This window comes from Balaenoptera ricei, chromosome 8 (assembly GCF_028023285.1).
Source record: "Balaenoptera ricei isolate mBalRic1 chromosome 8, mBalRic1.hap2, whole genome shotgun sequence".
Lineage (NCBI taxonomy): Eukaryota > Metazoa > Chordata > Mammalia > Artiodactyla > Balaenopteridae > Balaenoptera > Balaenoptera ricei.
This window is the reverse complement of record NC_082646.1, coordinates 75,830,531-75,853,073: the sequence shown is the minus strand read 5'-3', so window position 1 is coordinate 75,853,073 and position 22,543 is coordinate 75,830,531. Positions and strand designations below refer to the sequence as shown.

The following is a 22,543-nucleotide window of genomic DNA, read 5'->3' as shown; positions in this document are numbered from 1 at the left end:
AGGCCGCGATAGTGAGAGGCCCGCGCACCACGATGAGGAGTGGCCCCCACTTGCCACAACTAGAGAAAGCCCTCGCACAGAAACAAAGACCCAACACAGCCATAAATAAATAAATAAGTAAATAAATTTATTAAAAAAAAAAAAAAAAAAAAAAGAATTTTAGCTTTTACCCCAAGAGCAATGGGAACCTAAGGAAGGGTTTTCAGCGGGAAGGTGCCATGTCCAGGGGCATATTCATATATATACACACACACACACACACACACACACACACACACACACACACACAATACCAAGAGTTCAAGTTGAATTAGCATTTCTTCCAGAACAAAGAAAATGAGCAATTACAATCACACCAGTCTAATATTTTAAGGGTACTAAGTAAAAATTGTAATTAATCTTTAAGATTTCCCTTCAATTTTCTAAGCAAAATGGAAAACAAAATTAAATCTTGCTATTGCTATTAACAGTGATCTCAACTCATTCCTGGAATTTGGGAATTTTTCTTCACATCCTATATATACCTTTTCTCAATTTAAGATTCAAGAAGTGTCAAGTGTCAGAAACTAAGTCTCAACTACAAAAAAAAATTTTTATTAAGTGTGAAAGCAAAACAGGTACATCTATTTAAATATTTTTTTACATATTTATAGATAAAACAAAGACAAATAATTTATCAAAAATTACAAGTTTAAAGAATAATACTATTTTGAAACAGCCAATAAAAGTATCTGAAAATACCACATTTTCTCCAAAAAAAAAAAAAGGAACTTGCGTTTTCTTGTGAAAAATATAAAAGTTTTTTTTTTAGATGTCTGCCAAGATTGTTCAGAAACAGTCCATCTTACTAAGTCTGAAAAAGTGTAAGCCTTTCTCGAGAACTTCTGTTTTTACCAAATGCTTTAAAAACCACCTGTGTTTTCCTTTGGGCTTAGGTGAACTCTAAATCTTCACTTCACTTGCAGACCACAGGGCATCAACATAAATACAAACAAATCAGAGTGAGAGTTGTGGGTTGCTTTTCTTCACACTGAGCGAAGAACTTTCTCCTTAGCTGGGTGAAAGACCATGGTGTACTGTGACGTCCAGTCTACTGCACAGGGCTTGACCAAGCCAAAGCAGCCACACTGAAAGAAATCTGCGAGGTTCTGTGTGAACCCAAGGCTGCCAAGAAAGAAAGAGAACACGTCTTACTACATTTCCTGTTAGCATTTGACAAACATTCATTCAAACCATAAACATTCACTGAGAATTTTCAGTATACATCCTTCCAAGATCCTGCAGGAATCCAGAGGTGAATCAGACAGTTCTTGAATTTATGGCCCTTAAAACTGAAGCCCAGTTCCATTTCTGGACCTGAATCCCTATTTTGAGATTCCCTGGCTTGTGCCCAGCAACGCAAGTTCATTTTGGGTCCCCACTCACTAGAACAGTCACTGCCACCATTAAGTTTCTTTCTTTCCATTCCCACTGCTCTAACTCAGACTTGGACTATCTCAAGGGCCAGACAGGCCAGAAAAACTATTATCAACAAGATGGGATTCTTCGAATTCTAAGAAACTCTAAATGGTGTCTCTGTCTCAATTCCTTCTAATTCATCCTACATACTGGAGACTGGTCCTCCAAACACCTGATATATTCATGGCCTCTAACCTCCCAGTCAAAACCCTTTAACGACATTCCTCTGCCCAGAGGCTCAAAGACAAATCCCTCATCTTTGTACTCACAGCCCTATATAATAAAGCCCAGGACTCCTCGGGTATTGATGCTCCAAACTCATCTTTTGTTATAGCTATTCTGGCTTTATTTTTCCCGTGATCACAACTGCATGGGCCATTCTTCTACCCTGGAACCCACACTCCCCTACTCTTCCATCAGGTAACACCCTTATCCTTTTAAGCCCTACCAGTTCTCAAGGCCTAGGTCAAGGCCCACTTCCCCTTTGGAGCCTTCCTGACTACATACCTTCAGCATCATTTTTTCCTCCATTAAATTCCTGAATGCTACTGTCTGTTCGGTTATCATGAATATTCATTTTTAGGCATACGCCCCATCTTTCAAGGGCCTAACCCAACGTCTTAAACACATCGGAACACGTCTGTGTGTGAGGATGCGTGTGCCACTGCTGCAGGTTAGTGACAGTGGTCAAGAAATTCCCAAGGCTGCTAAGAAGGCAGCTTCCCAGGCAGGGGGCTGCCCACACGGAACTAATGGGGTGGAAGCAGGGAGGCATGCTGGGGACCGACAGGGCCCAGTTCAAGAGCTGGCTAGTGAGTAAAAGTAACTTAGGGGAAGACAATAAGACAAATCTTTGGTTTGAAGCTAGATTCAAAGTGGCTCCAAGGCTTTACCTTTAGTTCCTCCAGTAATGCTGCCATGTCTTAGCAATTCCCCAAAATGTCCCAACTCTCTCACCTCTGGCCCTTTATTCAGACACTTCTCCAGGGCTCGGGATGCCCCTCCTTCCTTCTCCCCATCCCACACCTTTCAAGGCTCAGCTTAAAATTCCACCTCTATCACAAAGAGGTCCGTGCTTCGGTGGAGTAAATATTTATTCCTCTGGTTAAGTCACTGAGAAAGGGATTTTATTATCACTACCAGTCTGAAATAATCATCACAAGCTTAACACGACTCTCTACACTCCATCACTTTGGCCGTCTCTTCCCAATTAAGTCAATTTCTCTCCTCTAAACACACATCATAGTCATATCCCAGGCTCTGATTTCCTTGCCTAACAGCCTAACAGTTTCATCTTGTACCACGAGTGTGCTTTAAAATAGACTGCTCATGAGATATGCAGTGAGCGGTCAAATCCCTAGAGGGCCCTGGGTCACCTCTGCAGCACTCCCAGCCTCCAAGATCCCGATATATTTGACAGGAAGATAAGCTTCAAACCCTGATCTCTCATCTCGTAAGATGACGGCCATCCTACAAACACTCTCATTTTCAGCTGAGGACAGGTTTTACACAACCAGTGCTCTGGGGAAAACATATCCCAAACCTGAAAAAGTAACTTTTCCCTGACACAGGTGGGCACTTTAAACATCGGGCTAAAAGAATTACTGGCAATAGAAAGCCAGGTTGAAAATCCTGGCAAAGCTCACAATCTAACGCTTTCTACAGAGAACCTAGTGGCTGGCTTTCTCAGCCACGTGCTTAGTTATCTCACGCTGACTTCATGCCAGCAATATGCAACCTTGTGACCATGTGGCTTGACTGAAGAGATCTCCCATCTTGGCAAAACTTCAAAGTCACTTACTGTTTGTGCTGAGTCCAGTAAGACTAAATCTTACCACCTTGGGGCTCATGACCTTACCACTCATCTCCTGTCACTGAGGCTTCCAAGAAAGAAGAGGTTCAACTCCGTCAGCCAGTTAGAGGATGGCAGCAGGGCTGTGGGTGATGACACTAGGTCGGGAAACCAATGGCGAGGCCAGCACCTTCCACCGGCTCAGTGGGCAGAATAGGTCTCACTTACTTGTATGGGGTCCTCCTGAGGGACAACGTCTGTTTCATGTGCCTGCTCTGCTTCAGCAGGCTGGTTCTCTCATGAGAGGTCAGGCCCAGAAAAGCAATCTGAAAATGAAGGTGGGAAGGTACATGAAAAACACCACCACATCGAGGCTCGTCACTCTTAGCAACGCATCACAGGACACTGGCAAACATTCAGTTCTCCCCCAGAGACAACATCACCTGGACTGCTAACCAAGGATCACGGTGAGGGGAAGGACAGAGCAACTCGAAACAAGACTCCTATGTAAATCTAGTAGCTAGGCATTTTTTTTTTTTTGATTGTCTGACTTTTATTAACCTTTAAGAAAGCAGAGTGCATTGACTCAGAGTCGTGAAATGATTGCTTTAGTATTTCAAGCTGTGGCTTACGGCCATGTTTAGATTCTCAACACATTCAGCATTCAATTTCCAGGTGAATCAAACAACATAAGGTCAGTATTAATGCAATTATCTCAACCTCTATACGCTTCTTAGTATCTCTTTGAAAAGGGCCAAATAAAAAAGTCAATCTGAAGTGAAGAACATTTAAATCCATAAATTTGGGGAAGGGTAAGAATTAAGGTAACTTTAAAAACTCTCAAATCATTAAAACCAATATTATTCACTGAGATACCTCACCTAATCCTCAAAATAATTCAAACATCAAGTTCCTTATCTGTAAGACAGAGATTATCACAGCATCCTCATCGGATTCTCTAAGGATTTGCGATAAGATATTTAAAATGATACAGTGCAGAGGCTGATAGAGATGAAGTAACTGGTCCAAGGCCACACAGCTTAGAAAGTGGCAGAACTGGGGCGGACACCTCAGTCAGTGTGAGAATAGAGCCCGTGGTCCTTGCCAGCCCTCTATATGCTCAGTTTGACTCCCTACAGTCAAAACCATGACTCACCTGAGCACTCCGGAAACGAAGGGCTTTAAATAACTGGATTGTTTTGTTTATTAAGAAAACATCTTTACTCTGAATTCCTGTTTTTGAAAACTAACCAAAACTTTGACTCCACTTTCCTGCCTTAGAGAGCATAAACAAACTTTCTTTTAAAAAGTAAAGATATTACAGCCTCAAATGTACTTATTCTAAGAGTCCAGGAAAGAAGAAAGAGAATTAGAACTGATGTCTCAAATCTTAGGTTCTGCTTCTAACTCCACCTCTGACTGAGCCCTATGGCCATAAGCAAGGCGCTCAACATCTCTTAGGCTTAGTTTTCTCATCCATAAAATGGAAACACGACTTTGACACAGATTCCAACTCAAATGTCTGAGGCCATTGACGGGAAAGTGCTTTGGAATACGTAAAACATATATAAATATTAGGTATTATAAATGATTATAATATTAATAATCATTCATGCTAATATCCATTCTTACCGCCTGAGTCTGTAGATGTCAGATAGGAGATTAGGACGAGTATTCAGAAACCTCAGTTCAGTCAGTATGATTAGCTTAATTCCTTTCCTTAGCATTTTTCCCCCTTTTTTCTTACTTTATTTTTTATTATTATTGCAGAATTGGTTATTCCCCCATAAAAATGGAATACATCTTGCTTTTGTTGAGTAATGCTCTAATTGTCTGAGGTCCGGCAATAATTGGCTCAGACTGATCATGGCTGTCCATTCCACGGGGGCAGGCCATAGCAACAATGAGAATTAGGTTACGCTCATAAAGGAAGGCAGGCAGCAGGGAGGGGACAGAAGCTTCACAGAAAGCTGAAGGCGGTGGCTACTGCCCTGGAGCATGAGCTTTCTAATGGTCGTGACCTACTCCGCAAGTGTAAGTACCATGTCTGTTGGTTAGTGATGCAGCTTTCATTTCTTCCCCACTTCCATCCACTTAAGTACTGCATAATAATAAGGATAACAAACAGGGCTGGGAAGAGTGAGGGAACATAATCATCTCACATTTGCACAATGCTTTACAGTTTATACCATGCTTTCACATGCCATATAATTTAATTATATGATGGAAAAACCCCTTGAAACGAACTGTCAGAAGACCTAAGTTTCCAGTTCTGATTTTTGCCACTCACTGGGTGACCCTGAGCAATTCAATTCACCTCTCTGTACCTCTATCCGTAAAAGATGTCAGATTAGATAACTCCTAGGGCTACACTAACACCTTATGACTCTAACCTTTAAACTATCCTGCGAGAGTAGACAGGCATTATTATCCCCATTTTACAGACAAAGAAACTGAAATTCAGGAGTCAAATGACATGCCCAGACCCACAGAGTAAGTGACAGAAGTGGAACTCAAATCTAAGTGTTCTGATTTGAAATTCAAGTCTTTCTATCTCACTATGGGGTACTGGAAATTTTACTCAAAGGCATTATTAGAAGATAAATACCTGAAAGAGCTGATTTAGTAATAAAAATGTTGACCATGAGAAATGGAAACTTGTTAACATGAAGATATATACGACCCAAGGGGAACAGGCCACAATCTGATTGAGGTAGGTCCACAGTCCATCTTCTTTGAATGTTGTGACACAATGATTTGACCAATCTGTGAATTCACAAAAAAGGAACCCATTATTTAAAAAGGCAACAAACTAGTGATCATTCCTCAAGAAGATAAAAATCACTGCAGTTCTGTTTAGGGAGAAGAGAAAGTAAGACATGATGGCACAGATCAGAACTCAACTTTAAGATTTTATCTTCCAAATAAATGCCAGCTCAACAAAGATTAAAAAAAAAAAAAAAGATACCTCACTGTTAAGGCTATGATAATACTGCATTGGTAGTTGGCAGTGAGGGAATAAAAGCAAAAATGTCTATAAAATCATCACTAAAATTAGCATATTCAGCATAAAAAACACTGGCCAGAAGTTAATTGTTCAAGGACTTGATAACTGAGAATGATTATATATTTAATAAATATTTCTCCTAGAAAATTCTCTCTTATCCATGTTACAGCAAGATAAGGGTCTATTACAGAACAGAATATAAACTCTTATTAAGGGTTCAGATCAACAGGCCATTCCTGTGGGCACAAGAAATCCTATAAGCACCTAGATACCACTGGACCACAGCCTACAGCATGCAGTTACTGGGTGTACTTCTGCACTGGGACCATAATTAATCCTGCAGGGGGAGAAAAGCCAGGTGAGAGAACTCATGAGTCAGACACCCCTAGGAAAAGAACAGAGAACAAGATTCATATGGTCGCAGCTCAATTTTTCCCCAGAAACATCTATTTACATGCCGATCAAAAGTGAGGCCTTCACTATGGTCTTCATGATACTGACCCCCTAACCCACACAGCCAAGAGCAGCAGTAAGGAGAACACAGGTAGGAAGCAGCAGAAACAAGGGAACAGATCTTCAAGGTTATGTAAAACCAATGACTTTAAACAGGCATCATGAGCATTCATAAAGGACAAGGAAATAAGAATTGTGTAGATTTGCACCTTGAGGTTTCATAAATGCCTCTGACAATTTGAAAAGTAGTTTCAGACATTTTCCCAAAGCAGCACTTAAGAGCTCCTGGGACAGGAAGAAAATGAGTCCATGACTTAACTATCAACTGTCTGTCCATTTTTTCTTTTTGAGTCTCATTTGATTTCCAACCATCCTTCATGAATATATGCCAGAAGAATTCTAAGGGCAATCATCATTGAGTAACAATCAATGTAAAAAACTTAAGGTAAATTACACTTTCTTTAGAGCTTCTCATTAGGGCTGCAAAGAAAGATGCATTCCATGTACCTGATATAACAAAAAAAAGAATATAATTTCCAACAGCAGGCAGAGGAAACAGCTGCTGAGTGCGAAAGAGTGTCTATTTTCTTTCAGCTTCTGGATTTCTACTGCTCCCTTCTGGGAATTTTTTTGATAACACAGCATGACTTTGAACGGAAATTTTCATAGGACTGATTTCAGATTTATCAAAGATATGGCTGCAAATGGCCACATACATTATGTTATGCAATATAACACTTTAATATGTACTAAGAATACATTCTTATCAGGTGGTCACTGGCTAATGATAGGGAATGCGTATTGCTCCAGGTCAATCATTTTCAAACAACTCTGACAGTTACAATGTTCTTTCTAACAATGATCTAAAATCTTTCTCCCTGTAACTTGCGGGATGCTGACACTTTGAGTGACTTACTGTCCACCCTGAAAACAGACCTCACAGAAGGGGAAATGCATGGAGGCTGCACAGAGTCAGAGTAGCTGGAACCGGATCCCACGAGGAGGATGAGGGTGCACAGCAGCGTTCTGGCACCAGGAGCGTTAATGATAAACAAAGAAGGTGGGATGACAATGAGGCCTCATTAGAAAAATGGAGCAAAAGTTCGTTTTTGCTGTCTGAGAAATAACGATAAATGACAGGATGCGTGCATTCGGTGTAAAGAAATGCTGTCAGAATATAAATGGGATAAAAGTAACAAAACACATTCAGCTAGTCTATACAGCTGTTAGTAAATGTAAGGTGGGACTGTTCCTAAGAAACAAAAAACGTGATACAAAAATTGGTTCAGAGCCAGAGAATAAAGACAAAGAGGAGGGAAGAACCAAACGCATGTAATAAGGAAGCAACTTGGAAAGAATGAATGTGATGGAAAATTACTTCTGCCCTTATCAATACAGTCGTATGCTGGACATAGCCACCACACAAAGATGACTATTTTTAGTGAAGAGAGAGAATGGGGAGAGACAAGAGCGGTGTAAAATCTGGCTCCTCTCCACGAGGATCAAGTCCAAGGGACAAGTTGGTCCATGGGCCAGCTTAAAAAGGTTTTCCAGGAACATGCTTTACTGTCAGGCCTTAAAAAGGCAGCTCTTTCGACAGAAAGCAGCACTGTCAACAAAATCTTTTATTTCTTACACCACAGGACATAATCTAAGAGGTTTTAAAATTTCAATTCTTAGGATTTCTGATGGCCTTTGACAAGAACTGAGATCAGGGATCACAACCTTCTGACCTAGGTCCATTTGAGATGGTGGTAGTTACCCTGAGCTACAAAAGCATTCCCTAGTGATCAGAGACACCGACGGTGTCTGGTAGGGAGAGAGGCTGACAAGGTAACTGAGGCCCCCTCCATGCCTACGGCAGGGATAAAAATAGATCATTTTGTAGATTTTAATTAACAATCTCTAAAAATGAAACCTTAAACAAAACAAAACTTGTAATACTGGATGTTTCTGGAGAAGAGATCTGGGAGGCTGGGGACAGCACAGGAGGAACTGTCTTTCAACAACTAAACAAAATTTAAACTAGAGAAAGCCAGTGGGTGAGCGGGGTGGGGAGTGTAAGGTGCGGTGGGACTTGGGATGCTAAGGGGAAAAGAAAAAACGTAGGAAAAAACTTTCCACGTCCTCCTGCATCATTTCAGATTTTAGCTCAAGCAACAAACTAGTATTCTACCGGCAAAATCTAAGACTTAAGCATGAATATAACAGGAGGGTGGATGGAAACAGATCAGTAGCGAAGCCTCTGCCTCTAGATCCAAATTCTCCTAAAACCTTCAGAATAAATGAATAATAAACAGTTAAACAAATAAAGTCAAAATAAACTACAAGCACAGTAAGTGTTTCCGGTTAGGTAACCTATTCCAAGGTCTGAAAAGCACAGTCATGCAATTCTTAAGAGCTAACCAAAATCCTCCCTGCTTCAATTTAAACCCTGTTCTTAGTCGCTCACCTTGGAACAGCTCAATGTCACTCCCTCCATGAGACCCCCTCAACGCCCTTCTGCACTGCTGTTGAAAAGTTATTTGCCTTTCTCAGGGATGCAGAATAAGTGAGCTAATGTTTTCTTCCAAGTTATTATTTCCGACCTTTCGATCATTGTTACTGTTTTCCCATCAGTTCTAAGTTGTGACTTGACATCTGTCAAATGGCATGAGCTTTCAGAGTTTTGTTCCTTAATTACTGTGACCACCTCCACCTCCCTCCCACAACCTCTCTAGCACCAATCTTTTTTTTTTTTCCTAGTTTATTTACTTATCACTTCCCTTGCTTTGTACTTAACACCTGATTTTTACTCATTTCACTGGGGGATAAACCTGCACTTACCTTAAATGAATCTCTATTTCTGACCACTTCTCAAATTTATCAAGGTCACTTTAGAGTAGAATCTCTTCCAAACTACTGACAACTAACCTCTTCTAGCACTCTTGCAGCTTCCCGATGCTGAGAGAGTCTTAGAGACGTTTGTTTCATTTTTATTAGGGTATGGTTTATAGTCATCCAGCCGGAGTGTGAGATACAAGAGTTTACAAGAAAAAGTATATGTGAGTGCAGGTGCATAAGTTTGCTGTAAGAAAAATTTATACTTACAGATGAAAGATTCATATATAATCCAGTCACACACAATGGAAAGGAAAAATAAGAAGAATATGTAATAATGATGGTTGCCAAAACCTACATCAAAAAGAAAAACATGTTTAATACTTTCTTCCAATGATTTTCCAGATCAAGACCTTATTAAACCACTTCCCTGTCAAAAGCCTTCACCAAAGTAAAAGAGAAATAAGCTATTGTTTTGCTTTTAAATACCATTAAACCCAAACCAAACAGCTCTGATATGTCACGTTCAATTGTCCATGTTAACTAAACTAATATTTATTTATTACACTTCTTTTTTGGATAGAACAAATACAGCTCTAGGATGGCCTATACAGCATGGGAGGGAGGGGAGGAGGCAGGATTTGGGGCAAGTCATACCCTGTCTCTTCCTTCCTTCCGTGTAATAAGTTTATATAAGTACAACTTCCGGACATCAAGTACTGACTTAATCAGGGGAACAGAGAAAACAAATGAGGGGCAATAGATATATTGCAGGAGACTGACATAACAAAAGAGGGGCAACCTGCGGCCTGAGAAAGGCCTACAGAAGCAAAGAAGGGGTGAGGGGGCCAGGCAACCAAGCCCCACTGTTGCATGTGCTGCCCCCTTGATGCTGGAGATGGCAGCATTTTGATGCTAATGACACAAAAGCTCCTTAGCCACCATCACATTCCCACCTCCTCCTGAGGTAGCAAAGCCCAGCAGAAGGAGCAACACCCACTGGAATCAGGAGACCCAGATTTACGAATGACAAGCTGTGTGACTATAGGTCCATCATTTAACTTCTCTGATTCAGTGTTCTTACTTTTAATATGGGGGAAATATCTCTTCTGTCTACTTCACAGGCCTGTGGCAACCGAACAGGATGATATATATGAAAACACTATGTAAACGCAGTGTGATAAAAATATGTGGGATCATACGATTGTTTTCGCACTGCCATTCAAAGCTGCCTGTTATAATGCCAATCATCTCATCTCTATGGTGGGATGGGGTACACGAAGCCTGGAAGCCCAGGAATTCTCTCTTCACCTGTTCTCTAGGAATAGTGGAGAACATCAAAATGCACCGAGGAAAGCTGCCTGAGCTGAGGCAGCCTTTTGTTCATCAAGATTATACATGCATAGCCTCCCCTGAAGACCCATGACCATAGTTCCTCTGATGTTCCTCGTAATAAAGCCCTGGCTTTTACTGTGACGGCTCGGAGGAAACCCAGGGCTTCAGATCAGAACACTCCCTGGGTGGAAGGCAATCCCCAGACCCCTGTCATCTCTGGTTCTAGCACCTACCTGAGCCTTAGAGGCAAGTAGAGAAGGTGAATAAAAGGGACAAGACACAAAATATGGAAAAGACATGGTATCTGGAGTGGAAGACTGACACTACTAAAGTGATCTCAAGCAAATAATTTGACCTTTAATATTTTTTCAACTCTAAAATGGAGGTAATAATACCAACCTCTGATGTTCAAATAGGATACTATATATGAAGGTACTTTATACATGTTAAAATACTATACAAATGACATTAATTATTATTATTAACATCAAGAGTCAGTGTTCCAAAAGTGTTAACCACAAAGCTGATTCTCTGACAAGCAAGAATGGACCCCTTACATGCTTTCCACTTTTTCTGAGTGACACACATAACTAAAGAGAACTGAACTTCAAAATGGTAAATGGAAACTTGACCCTCTCACCGATGCACCGTCCAGTCCACAGGCAATGTTGATCATACCGAGCCACACAGGAGTTGCACACATGGCAATGGAGTGACCTTAATGGCTTCCTTATCTAAGTGGACAATTAAGAGAGATCTAAGCAAAAATCAGAATCTCAAAGTGGTAACACATCAAAATCTTATTCCTAAATTATAACGACATTGGCACAAATAATCCTAAATCGATCATCAATTCACTTAGAGGCTCTGGAATGCCTTATTACTATTTACTTCCACATGTCTAATTAGGCCATCGCTAAAAGGGATTTGAATTCCAGAGCTTACTGACACTGACTAAGGGGAAATGAGGCAGCACCACACAGGAGAATGAGCCCTGGACTAAGAAAAAGGGAACTGAGTTACACTTCTGGTTCTGCCAATAATTTAGGGAAAGTTACTTCCTCCCTCTAGGCTATGAATCTTCAGTTGCTAAATCAAAGGTTTCACTAAGTGGTTTCTAGGGTCATCATGAGCCTCTGACTCCAAGTTAGTTCTAACATATGCTTCATGGCAGGAAAAAGCAAAGAAAACACACAAAGAGGTTTAACCACAGGCAACTTCAAGAGATTACAAACATCATTCTCCCACATGTTCAAGGCAGGAGACTGTTCTGACAGTAATGCAAAATTAAAGAAAACAAATTTTACACCTGGTAAAAAGAAAGGTGTATAAATATACCATGAAGATTTGAAAAATGCTTACATGAGCAATGTAACCAAGAATTCGCTTTTACGATGGGAAAAAAATTATAAAGAAAAGACTCACTCACAAGACATGATGTACAAAATGTTCTGAAATCCAGAGAGCCGGTCTCTGCAAGGGTGATGATATTCTGAAAGACATCAAGTTTGACCTTACGTTTGCGTTTTATTGAGGAATGGATGATGCATGGTTACATACCATTCTCACAGCTCTCTCTCCAAACTGAGGTAGCTAGAAAAGCAACTTAGAAGACTTGCCACCATATCATTCTGTGCTTGAAATATGTGACTTTTCAAGGCTGCATTTTCAACCATAGCCAATAAATTAGAATGCACAAAAATTACACCCCCCCTTTTCTCCATGAATGGCAATGATTTCTCAGTTATAGTATGCTAGAGAAAAATAAATACACACATTATGCACTCATAAAAAAGGAACAAAAACCACCTATACATCAGAACTGATGGTTAGAAGCACCAAAGGCAGTCTTTCAGGAACACTGGCTTTAGGTAACAAAGAAGACAACCGTCTCCCCAACTTCTAAACATTCATGAGCAATGGAAGACACATCATGTCATCTGACAATTTCATGTCTGAGGAAGAGAAGGGGCATCTTCTCAGCCAGTAAGGAGAAGGACTCTGCTTGACCCCTGCCTAGATACCCTCCATGTACTTAATGGGGGAATTTAAACTGTATGATCATTATCTAAGTATTACTATAAAGAAGTAGGCGCTCATATCTACTGACAGAAATTATATCTGAAAAAGTCCTGGTGGGATATTACTGTAATAAAAAATAAAAATATTTTTAAAAGTTTCATATAAATAAATGACAGTGGAGAAATCTGTTTGTTGATTTTAATCATCCCACATTTACACTGCATCTATTAGGTCCCAGGCACGAGAGACGCAGGCACGACAAAAACCAACATGGTCATGACCCTCTATAGTTTCCATACCCTCCTATAAAAAAATCAGTAACATTACAGAGAAAGCTCACCATCTTCCTTTCTTCCTCAGAAGCCTTAGTGAAGCCTGGATCAGTTGCCCAAGTCTTGTAGAAAAAGTAGAGGAAGGCTACTATGCTGAGAATGAAAACGAAATAGAAAGTGGTGCCTGCTAAATGTTAAAGCAAAGTTAAGGAATATATCAGACTTCAAGTAAGAACAGCCTAATTATGATGAAAGTAGATTTCATCACTGGTGCCTAAGAGTCTCTTTTCTCTGCATTCTAGCCTCACCTTCCCTTACGTACACATATCCCTACCCTCAAACCTGGCCCCATTCTATGCTCTAATCCTGTAGGAATTTGCTCATAGTTGGCTAATAATTAATCTCTTCTCATTAGTTGAAACTCATATAAAATATTGATAGGAATAGTTATAATGTATGAAGAACCTCCTAAAAATTGAAAAACGTTCCATATCCCAATAAATTAATATCTAAACGGTGTAACTGTGGCTCTCCTGTGCACATCTAAAACAGTATTTTCTGATCATTTTAACAAAATTAGTCAAAGAAACAAACCACTGAATTCAGAGAGGCCAACTAAAAATATTTCCCTATACATTAAATTAATGCTAGCAAAGATTTCCTACTGGAACGTTTTCATAACTTAATCCTTGTAACTGTATTAGGCTGAGTTAATTCAGAAACAAAGAAATTGCTCTCCTTGCAAAGTGATTACAAATCAGATACTATTTGGAAAGGCAGATATTATGGATAAATTAAGATAAAGTGTTTCAAGGATAAACATTACCCACTTTGAAGTGTTTTTGAAATGGTACAAATTCTTTGTATAAAAAAGTAAAACTCAGGCTTCCCTGGTGGCGCAGTGGTTGAGAATCTGCCTGCCAATGCAGGGGACACGGGTTCGAGCCCTGGTCTGGGAAGATCCCACATGCCGCGGAGCAACTAGGCCCGTGAGCTACAATTACTGAGCCTGCGCATCTGGAGCCTGTGCTCCGCAACAAGAGAGGCCGCAATAACGAGAGGCCCGCGCACCGCGATGAAGAGCGGCCCCCACTTGCCGCAACTAGAGAAAGCCCTCGCACAGAAACGAAGACCCAACACAGCCATAAATAAATAAATAAATAAATAAATTAAAAAAAAAAAAAGTAAAACTCTGCCCCAGGGAAAGACAAATGAATGTGCAATAATAAACCAATACGCCAGTAGTAAACCAGTTCTCCTTGCCCAATTAAAATCACTATATTGACATAGTAACTGTATCTGCCTTCCAAGGTGTTGCCAAGATGTTCTTCTGCTAAACTTCAGAGTGGAAAAGGTGGCCATAAAATAAAACTCTGAACGCTTGCTATTCAAAGTGTGGTCCGTGGGTCCCACAGCAATGGCTTTACCTGGAAGCCTGTTACAAGGGCAGAATTCCAGACCTCACCCCAGACCTGCAGAAGCAGACTCTGGATTTTAACAAGATCCCTAGAGGATGCACATGCACATTATAGTTTGAGAAGCACTGCTCTAGCCCACGAAAACCAACACAACCACATCTGGTTCAGGTAAGCAGGAACGAATCTTGTTGGTTTAGTTTATCTGTTTATCTGCAGATGGGCCTGGCTTTAAGAAAGAGATAGGATCCAAAAAAGTTGTGTGAAACTGAAATTTAATTCCCATAAAATCCTGATCAACACACGACACAGTCTCAAAAACACATTCAGTTTAATCACATGATCATCTCATATGTATTGACTGGACCAAATTTTGGGCTCTTATTCTGAATTAACTTTCAAAACCAGTCCCAGGAGAATCAATGGATTTTTCTCCTTCCAAGTAAACTGAATCGCACTACATTCCCTCACATAAAAGCCAAACATTCCTTGCTTCCATGTCCTTGCTTTGTGGGGTTCATTGCCCTCAAGTGCTCCCCACTTCACACCATCTACTTCTAAAACCACATTTTTGGGATGTCCAAGTCCTAACTGCCTTCGAGACCTAACTTAAAACCCTCCTTCCCCCTTTAGGTCTTTCCTGATTCCCTATGGGAAAGGATTCTCTCCCTTCCCTGAACCTAAGAATGCTTATTCTACAGCACTTAGCCCTTAGGTCATAGTTGTTTTGTAGACATCGCAGCCTCCCCAGTTAGCTTGTGACCCTTTTGCAGTTAAAAAGTTTCTCAACGTGGATCTAAAATCTGCCTTTTTATAACTTGGACTAACTGGTTTTCATTCTTTAGCTCCTTTATTTCTACACTGTAGATCTACACTATAGGTGTCCTATAGATAGACCCTACAGAAGCTGCTTCCCCATTTGTTCAATAATTATTGAGTGCTCATTCTATACAGTGCCCTGGCTTCCAAATGACAGACTTCCAAACACCTGAAACGGGAAGGCAGAGCTCACACTTCCAGGATAAGCAGCAACAGCATTCCTCCTGCAACACGCTCTCCTGGGTATGTTCCTGCTTTGTTCCTGCTCTCTTTTAAAAGAACACATCTCAGGTGTGTCCTGACCAGGGCAGAAGACAGTGAGATTGCTGATGTCTTTTCCTTGGACACTCACATCGTCCTTATATACTGGCTTCCTTGAAAGCTGCATCACTACCCATGCTGGGTTTTTAGTCAAAGCTCCTGGTTCTTTTTCACTTGACTGGAATCTATGTCATTCCCACAACAATGCGCACTTGTACACGTTGATCCTCTGAAACCCAGTATTAGGGCTTCACATATTTATCCTTCTTAAACTTAACTCAGCTAGAGACGGAATCACAAATGTAACGTTCAGTGGTTTGCCATCTCTTTCCTGAATCCTCATCTTACCTCCAAACTCATCAGTTAGGTCCTCTCTCCTTCTCTTAAACCTGCCTCATAAAAGATAAACACATTATTTGCTGAACATATAAAAGGCACCAGAAGAAACTGTTCATCTGAGGTGCTAACCTAGAGCTGCTCTTAAAATTAATCCCAACATGTAGCCTTCCACACAGATTTTATTCATAAGACCAATTAATAATAATAATAATAATAATAAAATAATAGGTATTCTTTACAGAATGGGGACTATGGTCAGCACTTTACAGACATCCTAGCGTAGTAATCCTTGCAGCTGCCCCATGAACTTGATACTGTTATCCCCGATTTACAGAAAAACTGAGACTCAGTGAAATTACTTGCCCAATGGTACATAACTAGTAAGAAAAAAAAGCCAAAACTCCAATTCATTCTGTCTGATTCCAAAGATCGTACTCTTTCCACAGTTTCCCAGACCCTCTTCCCATGATGGGCAAGGCGGCTGTGGGCGTGGAAGCCCCATGCAATCCACACTTGGCAACACAACTAGTCTACACTCTCAGGCTGGGTCTTTCCAGGGCAGCACCTCAGTGCACACCCAAGCCAGTTCAAACAGCATTTAGCATTCAGCTTGAAAAACACTGATCTGATGGCGCCACCTACTGACCGACCTGCCCTCACTAGCAGTGGCCTCACGTGGGTGCTCAGATCAAACGGCTTCATGCTGTACGTGTGAGTAAAATACCTTCCTGTCAACTCCAACATCTTAAGATTCTGGCCAGCTATGGAAATCAAAACAGTTCTTCTGATATAATGACATCTTCACAAATATTGAACAGCAGTAAACTCAACTGAATACTAAGCTGAATACTAACTGAATACCTCTGTAATTGAGGTTTTCAAACTACAGTGGAGTAACATGTTTGTTAATACTAATGCTGCAAATTTGAAATAATTCAATGTAAAAACTACCACATTTTAGGTGCAAAATTTGACATAGTGTGAGCTTCTCACATTTTAAAAATTCATCAAGAAACACAATTTTTAAACTGTGTTTACTCCACTGCATGTGAGTTGGTGAATAAAAGTATCAGCCAGCCCTTTCAGTACCATGTCAACTACCATAGGATTTACCAGCCTTGGGACTTCTACAAGTGATAAAAGTATTTTTGGATCACATTATGATATCATCCAAGCCTTTATTAAGTGGTGGTAATAAGGCTAGTGCTTAAAAAGCTGCCCTCAAATCAATAATTATGAGACAAAGGTTAGATGTAATAAAATCTTTTGAAAAAAGTCAATGCCCTCCATGGTATGCTGTGCCATTCATTTAGATTGAAAGGAATCTGAAAAATATTAGAGATAATGCTCAGAAATAAAAAGCATCCCTAAAGTAAAAACATGCTATATAGTGAAGGGAGATGTATGCACGCTGAGAACTCATATGCCTCTCTCACTTTACGTTTATTCCTATGGAAAAATATTCTTGAACTGAGTGTATGCATCTCTCTCATCAACAGTATTCTTTCTTTTCAAGTGTGTCATTACCAGAAAGAGAAATAACATAGAGCTAAAGGAATACGCTTAAAGGTACGTGTCTATCTACCATACCCCTTCTTCTCTTTCCCTGTAAGGAAAGCAAGACTTTAATGTCTTCCTAGGATCCTTCGAAGGGGAGAAAGGAGCCTGGAAAGAGGTGGGAACATCAAAAATTGGAGAAAATGCCTCCTTCCCAATGGCAGCTATAAGTAACTATAAACCAAGAAGTAACCCCTATCCCCACTTCTAGGTGACTAGACTTGGCCTGGGCCCTGCTCCTTGAGTGATAAACCTATCCCTTAGATGAGTTTTTTTTTTAAGCTATGGGCTGCCATCCATTAGTAGGTCATGAAAGAAATAAATGGGCTATGACCAGCATTTGTTAAAAAGGAAATAGAATAGGATAAAACAACAAAATATCAGAGTAAAGCACATATTCCGATTATTGTTTTCTGAAACTTTTTTTCACATACGTTTTGGGTGGCAATGCAAATTTATTTTTACTGTGAACTGAAAATCACTGCCTTGGATAATAACACTGCACTGACCATTGCTGAGGGGACACATTTCCTCCAGTATTCTTCCCGTGCAGGAGACCTTGGTACCCAGAAGATTTATTCATCACCTATAACTGCTGACCAAGTTAAAAGAACCATCGGACCTTGAAGAGAATCTCAAGGCAATACAACAAATTTTTATGGATCTAAATAAAACAGTAATTCATTATATTGTTTCCTTCCTATGAGTAATCAATACTAGACACCTGTTGTTTCCATAGTGTACTCTGAGATCATTTCCAGAATTCAGTAGATTTCCAAACATCTTCAACCAGGACCATTAAATGAATATAAATTTGACTTACTTTCCCTGGATCTCTTCTAGTAGCTAAATTTCTAACAATGGCATTAGTAATTTTTAAAAGCAAAATGAGATATGCATTTAAATGTAACCTGGAAGGATATTAGGAACAAATAAGATGAACCAAGTCACAAATATCCAAAAAACGGAACCCAGCAGAAAGACTGTTGGTAAGTACATAAGGTTCTTATACCCGACCAAGAACCTAAAAGAAAAAAAGGATAAACATAAGGTATTAGTGAAAATAAGCTCGAATCATATTAATTTTAGTTCTAAATCCCCTTAAGTAGTAATAGTAATAATAATGATGCCCTCACATAACAACAACAGTTTTCACCGAGTGCTATGCACCACTTTCCATGTGGTAACAGAGTTACACGCCATCATCACCCCATTTTACATGTGAGAAAACTGAAGCACCAGGACCTCATAAAGTGAATGTTCTAGTTCCCATAATTAACTTATACAGTATTCCATTCCCAGTAACTTTATACTTTCAAATCTTTTTTACTTCTATTGCAACATATATTTGTATTTCTTTCTTTTTTGGCATATCATATTTTCAAATACTCCGAAATGCAAAAATATAAATCCTTGGAGATTCACCTTCGCATTTAACAAGCTTTCTTCTAGAGGCTAGCAGGGTATTTCTGAAACATACGGATGCACACAACCTTGAGCACTGTCATCCTACAAACAGCCTGCAAAGCAGACGCTTGATGTAAAAAGACACGTAAAGGCGAACAGTGACACTAGTCATCAGACACCAACCATCTCGCTTGGGTCAAAAGCACTTTGGAAGTCCACATATAACTTACTCAAACGCTTAATATTGTTGTCTCAAAAGAAAAAATCTGTCTTTTACAATAAATACTCAATATAGTAAATCGGTGCATGAATAGAGATTACCTGGATCTACTTTAAAATTTATACCAGAAAAAAAAAAGGTTGATGATAGATATTAAAGGGTTTTTAAAAAGCTATCAAGATCATAAACACAATTATGATAAAATAATATTTGACAACAACTAAAGATCCCAAACCTCAGGTCCCCAATATGCTGCCAGAATAGGCCAAATAGAGCCCATGTAATCTCCATGGCATGGCTTGTCTGAGATTCTGCAGCAAAATAGGTTTGACCTAATTAAGTGGTGCAGTGAACTACCTAGTTTGTAACAGCCTGCTACTACGACCTGTCTACTTCTAACAGGTATCTCATAGCAGCCTGGATCAATAAGCAACCTCCCGTGGAGCCTAATAATAGTGGAAGTTTACAGCTGCTTACCTCCGTGAAATTGGGACTCTACAGAGTGGGAGAAATAAAAGCAGTTGCCATATGAATTTGTCTGCTATTTGAATAGTGTACATATGCTAAGCCTAGCATATGAAGCCCTCAACTCGCAAACAAAAGTTTCCATATAAATTTTTTGTAATGTGAGTTTCTATTAAGACGAACAAAATCTCAAATGCCCCTATCCTAGGTGAGTAGATATTGCCAGCCTTTGCTTTCTCTCTGGAAAAAAGAAAAAAGTGATGATTGTAATTTGGCTTACAATTTATCTGAAGACCAAGTCAACCCATTTAGTGGGAAATAAATGAATATCTCTAACTTATAAGTTTTCTGAATAGCAGACAATTTTAGGCATTTTGCTATTTTTCAGAAATTTGAACTTTTACTTAACATTTAAATTCATTTCCAGACTACTGTCCTGCTCTTGAGTGATTAAGAGGTAAAATTCCTCTAATGCTTTGTTTTTTGTTATAACAAAAGCAACTCATGCTTCTTCTACAAAATGCTGGTAATCAAAAGAAGGACACAGAAACACTCATAATCCCAGCACTTCCTTTCAGATTCTCTTTATGGATCATCATCGTTACATTCTCCTTTCAGTGACTGAAAACGTTCAACAGGAGAGACAAGTGTCCTGCTTGTATGGGCCTTACATCCCAGGAAACAGTGATTAAGTGCCATGAAGAAAATACAATGGGGTGATGCAGTAGAGTCAGTCAGGCATGGCCTCGCTGAGGAGGGGACGCTGGAGCTGACGCCTGACTGACGTCTCCCGCTATGCAACAATATGGTATCAGAACCCTTCAGACAGAGACACGAGCAAGAGCCAAGGCCCCGGGTGGGAATGAGCTTGATGTGTTTTAGAAACAGAAAGAAGGATGGAGGGCAGTGAAGGGAAGAGATGATGTCAGAAGGGAGGGAATGAATTACATAATACCTCACAGGCAAGGAGTTCGGATGTCATTCTGAGAACAAGGAAAAGCCACTTGAGGGCTTTACACAAGGAGGAAAGACAAACTGGTTTGCCTTTTTAAAATACCACCCTGATTGCCAAGTGAGGAGGAACTACAGGGGGGTAAGAGATGGAATCAGGAGACCAGTTGGGAGGCTTGGTCGTGGGTGCCAGCTGAGGAGAGGGAGAGAGCAGACCAGCTGGGGCAGAGCAGGAAGCACTTGATAATGTGCTGAGTGGGGGACGTGAGGAGAAAGGAAGAACAGAGGAGGACAGTAATCCAAGGATGGTACCCATTATTCATGTGAGGAACTGGGTGCCATTCTACTGGGAAAGGGAGGTGAGAAGAAGAGATTGGGGTGTGACATGATTATTGAGTACTGTGTGTCAGCCACTGTTCTAACCATTGTATTCGTATTAACGATGAGGCAGGCGTTGTCACAATTATCATCCTCATTTTATAGATGAAGAAATAGAGGCACAGAGAGGTAAACCAACTGGCTCAAGGTCAGACTGTTATGTGGTAAAGCTTGACTTGAACCCAGGCAATCTTTATATACATCATGTATGAATATTTTCCTAAAAATAGAACCATACCATAGTTACTATTTTATAACTTCCTGTGATTTAATTAGGTTGTTTCAACCAAAAAACATTAAGAGCAAAAATAACTAGTTTACTAGTTTAGATTTAGATTTAGAATCTAGATTTAGAATTTAGAATTTAGAATAGGAAAAAACAAAATTTCTGAAAAATGGGCAAAAATGCTTCAAGATGCAAAACAGTTACAAAAATCTCCCTGAGATTAACTGAGATTAACTCAGTTAATTAACTTCACTGAGATCAAAAAGTGAGCTAGGATATTTATTTTCCACCAATTGTCAATGCAGTTAAATTACTGGATTGACCAATTTGCTTTCAGTCAAATCATATGCCATCAAAGCTCTTCCTTCCCACCCTGAGGATGTTTCTATGTGATAAGTAACATTCATAATTCAATAAAAATTTGCAACTCCAGCTAATCAGCAATAGAAATAAGCACTCAAATTGGAAATGCTATAACCAGCCTTGCAAAGATTAATATACACACCTTGGAAACAAAGATGTCAGAAAAAACAATACTATTAGAAGAAATCCTTTTAAAAGCCAAGAATCTGAATTGAAGTCCAATATGTATCCAACAGCCCACATGGTAATCACAGAAAGCATCAGCAGCAGGAAGAGCTATTAAGAGATTCAGAATTTTAGAACTTATGGATTTTACCTCCTAAGTATCTAATAATAATTAGTTCAATAGAAAAACTACTTCCTAAATATACAGTAACAATTAATACAATAGCAGAACACAGAATTTTTCTTCAAAATTGCTGATTGATAAATCTGAAGTTTGAGAAATTACAGATCTTGGAAACAATCTTTTAAAAGCCTTACATTAATAAAATGTTGCTTAAACATGTTTTGTTTTGCTTTCTTCCACTCCAAGAAATGGTGATCTTTTAAGAAAAGTGTTAATGATAGCTGACATTTAAAAAAATAATTTCTTTCAAACAGTATTATATGTCAGAAAGCATAAAGCAAGACAAAAAGACCACACAAAAATCAACACACCCAAGATTCGACGAAGAGAGTATAAGAGTTCCAACCTGGGCACCGGATGGTGCCATCCCCTAATAAAGAAGGTTAGAAGGAACAAGTTTGAATTTTGTTTAGGGCATATGGAATTGTAGATGCCTATGGACGTCTAGGAGATAGCCAGGAGTCAGTCAGAAAAGCAGGCCTACCACACAGGAGAAAACCTGGTGTTCATCAGTATATAGGTGGGAAAGCCAGGAATGAAGAGCATCCTGGACTGTGTGCAGGTAGAAAGGGGCAGAATCTTGGCCATCGGAAACACTCAAGGGAAAAAAAGGTAAGTCCCAAAAGGTAAGTAA

At 39.7% G+C, this 22,543-nt stretch overlaps 1 protein-coding gene across 1 annotated transcript in view; it reads right to left on the bottom strand.

The window, feature by feature from the left end:
• Positions 1 to 578: 578 nt before the first annotated feature.
• ZDHHC13 (zinc finger DHHC-type palmitoyltransferase 13) overlaps positions 579 to 22,543 on the bottom strand; it is a 49,183-nt gene continuing 27,218 nt past the window's right edge. The window contains 9 exon segments of the mRNA XM_059931255.1: positions 579 to 1,164; positions 3,479 to 3,576; positions 5,859 to 6,016; positions 9,801 to 9,884; positions 11,506 to 11,599; positions 12,295 to 12,357; positions 13,228 to 13,352; positions 18,474 to 18,574; positions 21,703 to 21,836. Coding sequence (XP_059787238.1) covers positions 1,026 to 1,164; positions 3,479 to 3,576; positions 5,859 to 6,016; positions 9,801 to 9,884; positions 11,506 to 11,599; positions 12,295 to 12,357; positions 13,228 to 13,352; positions 18,474 to 18,574; positions 21,703 to 21,836 — 996 coding nt within the window. The 3' untranslated portion in view covers positions 579 to 1,025.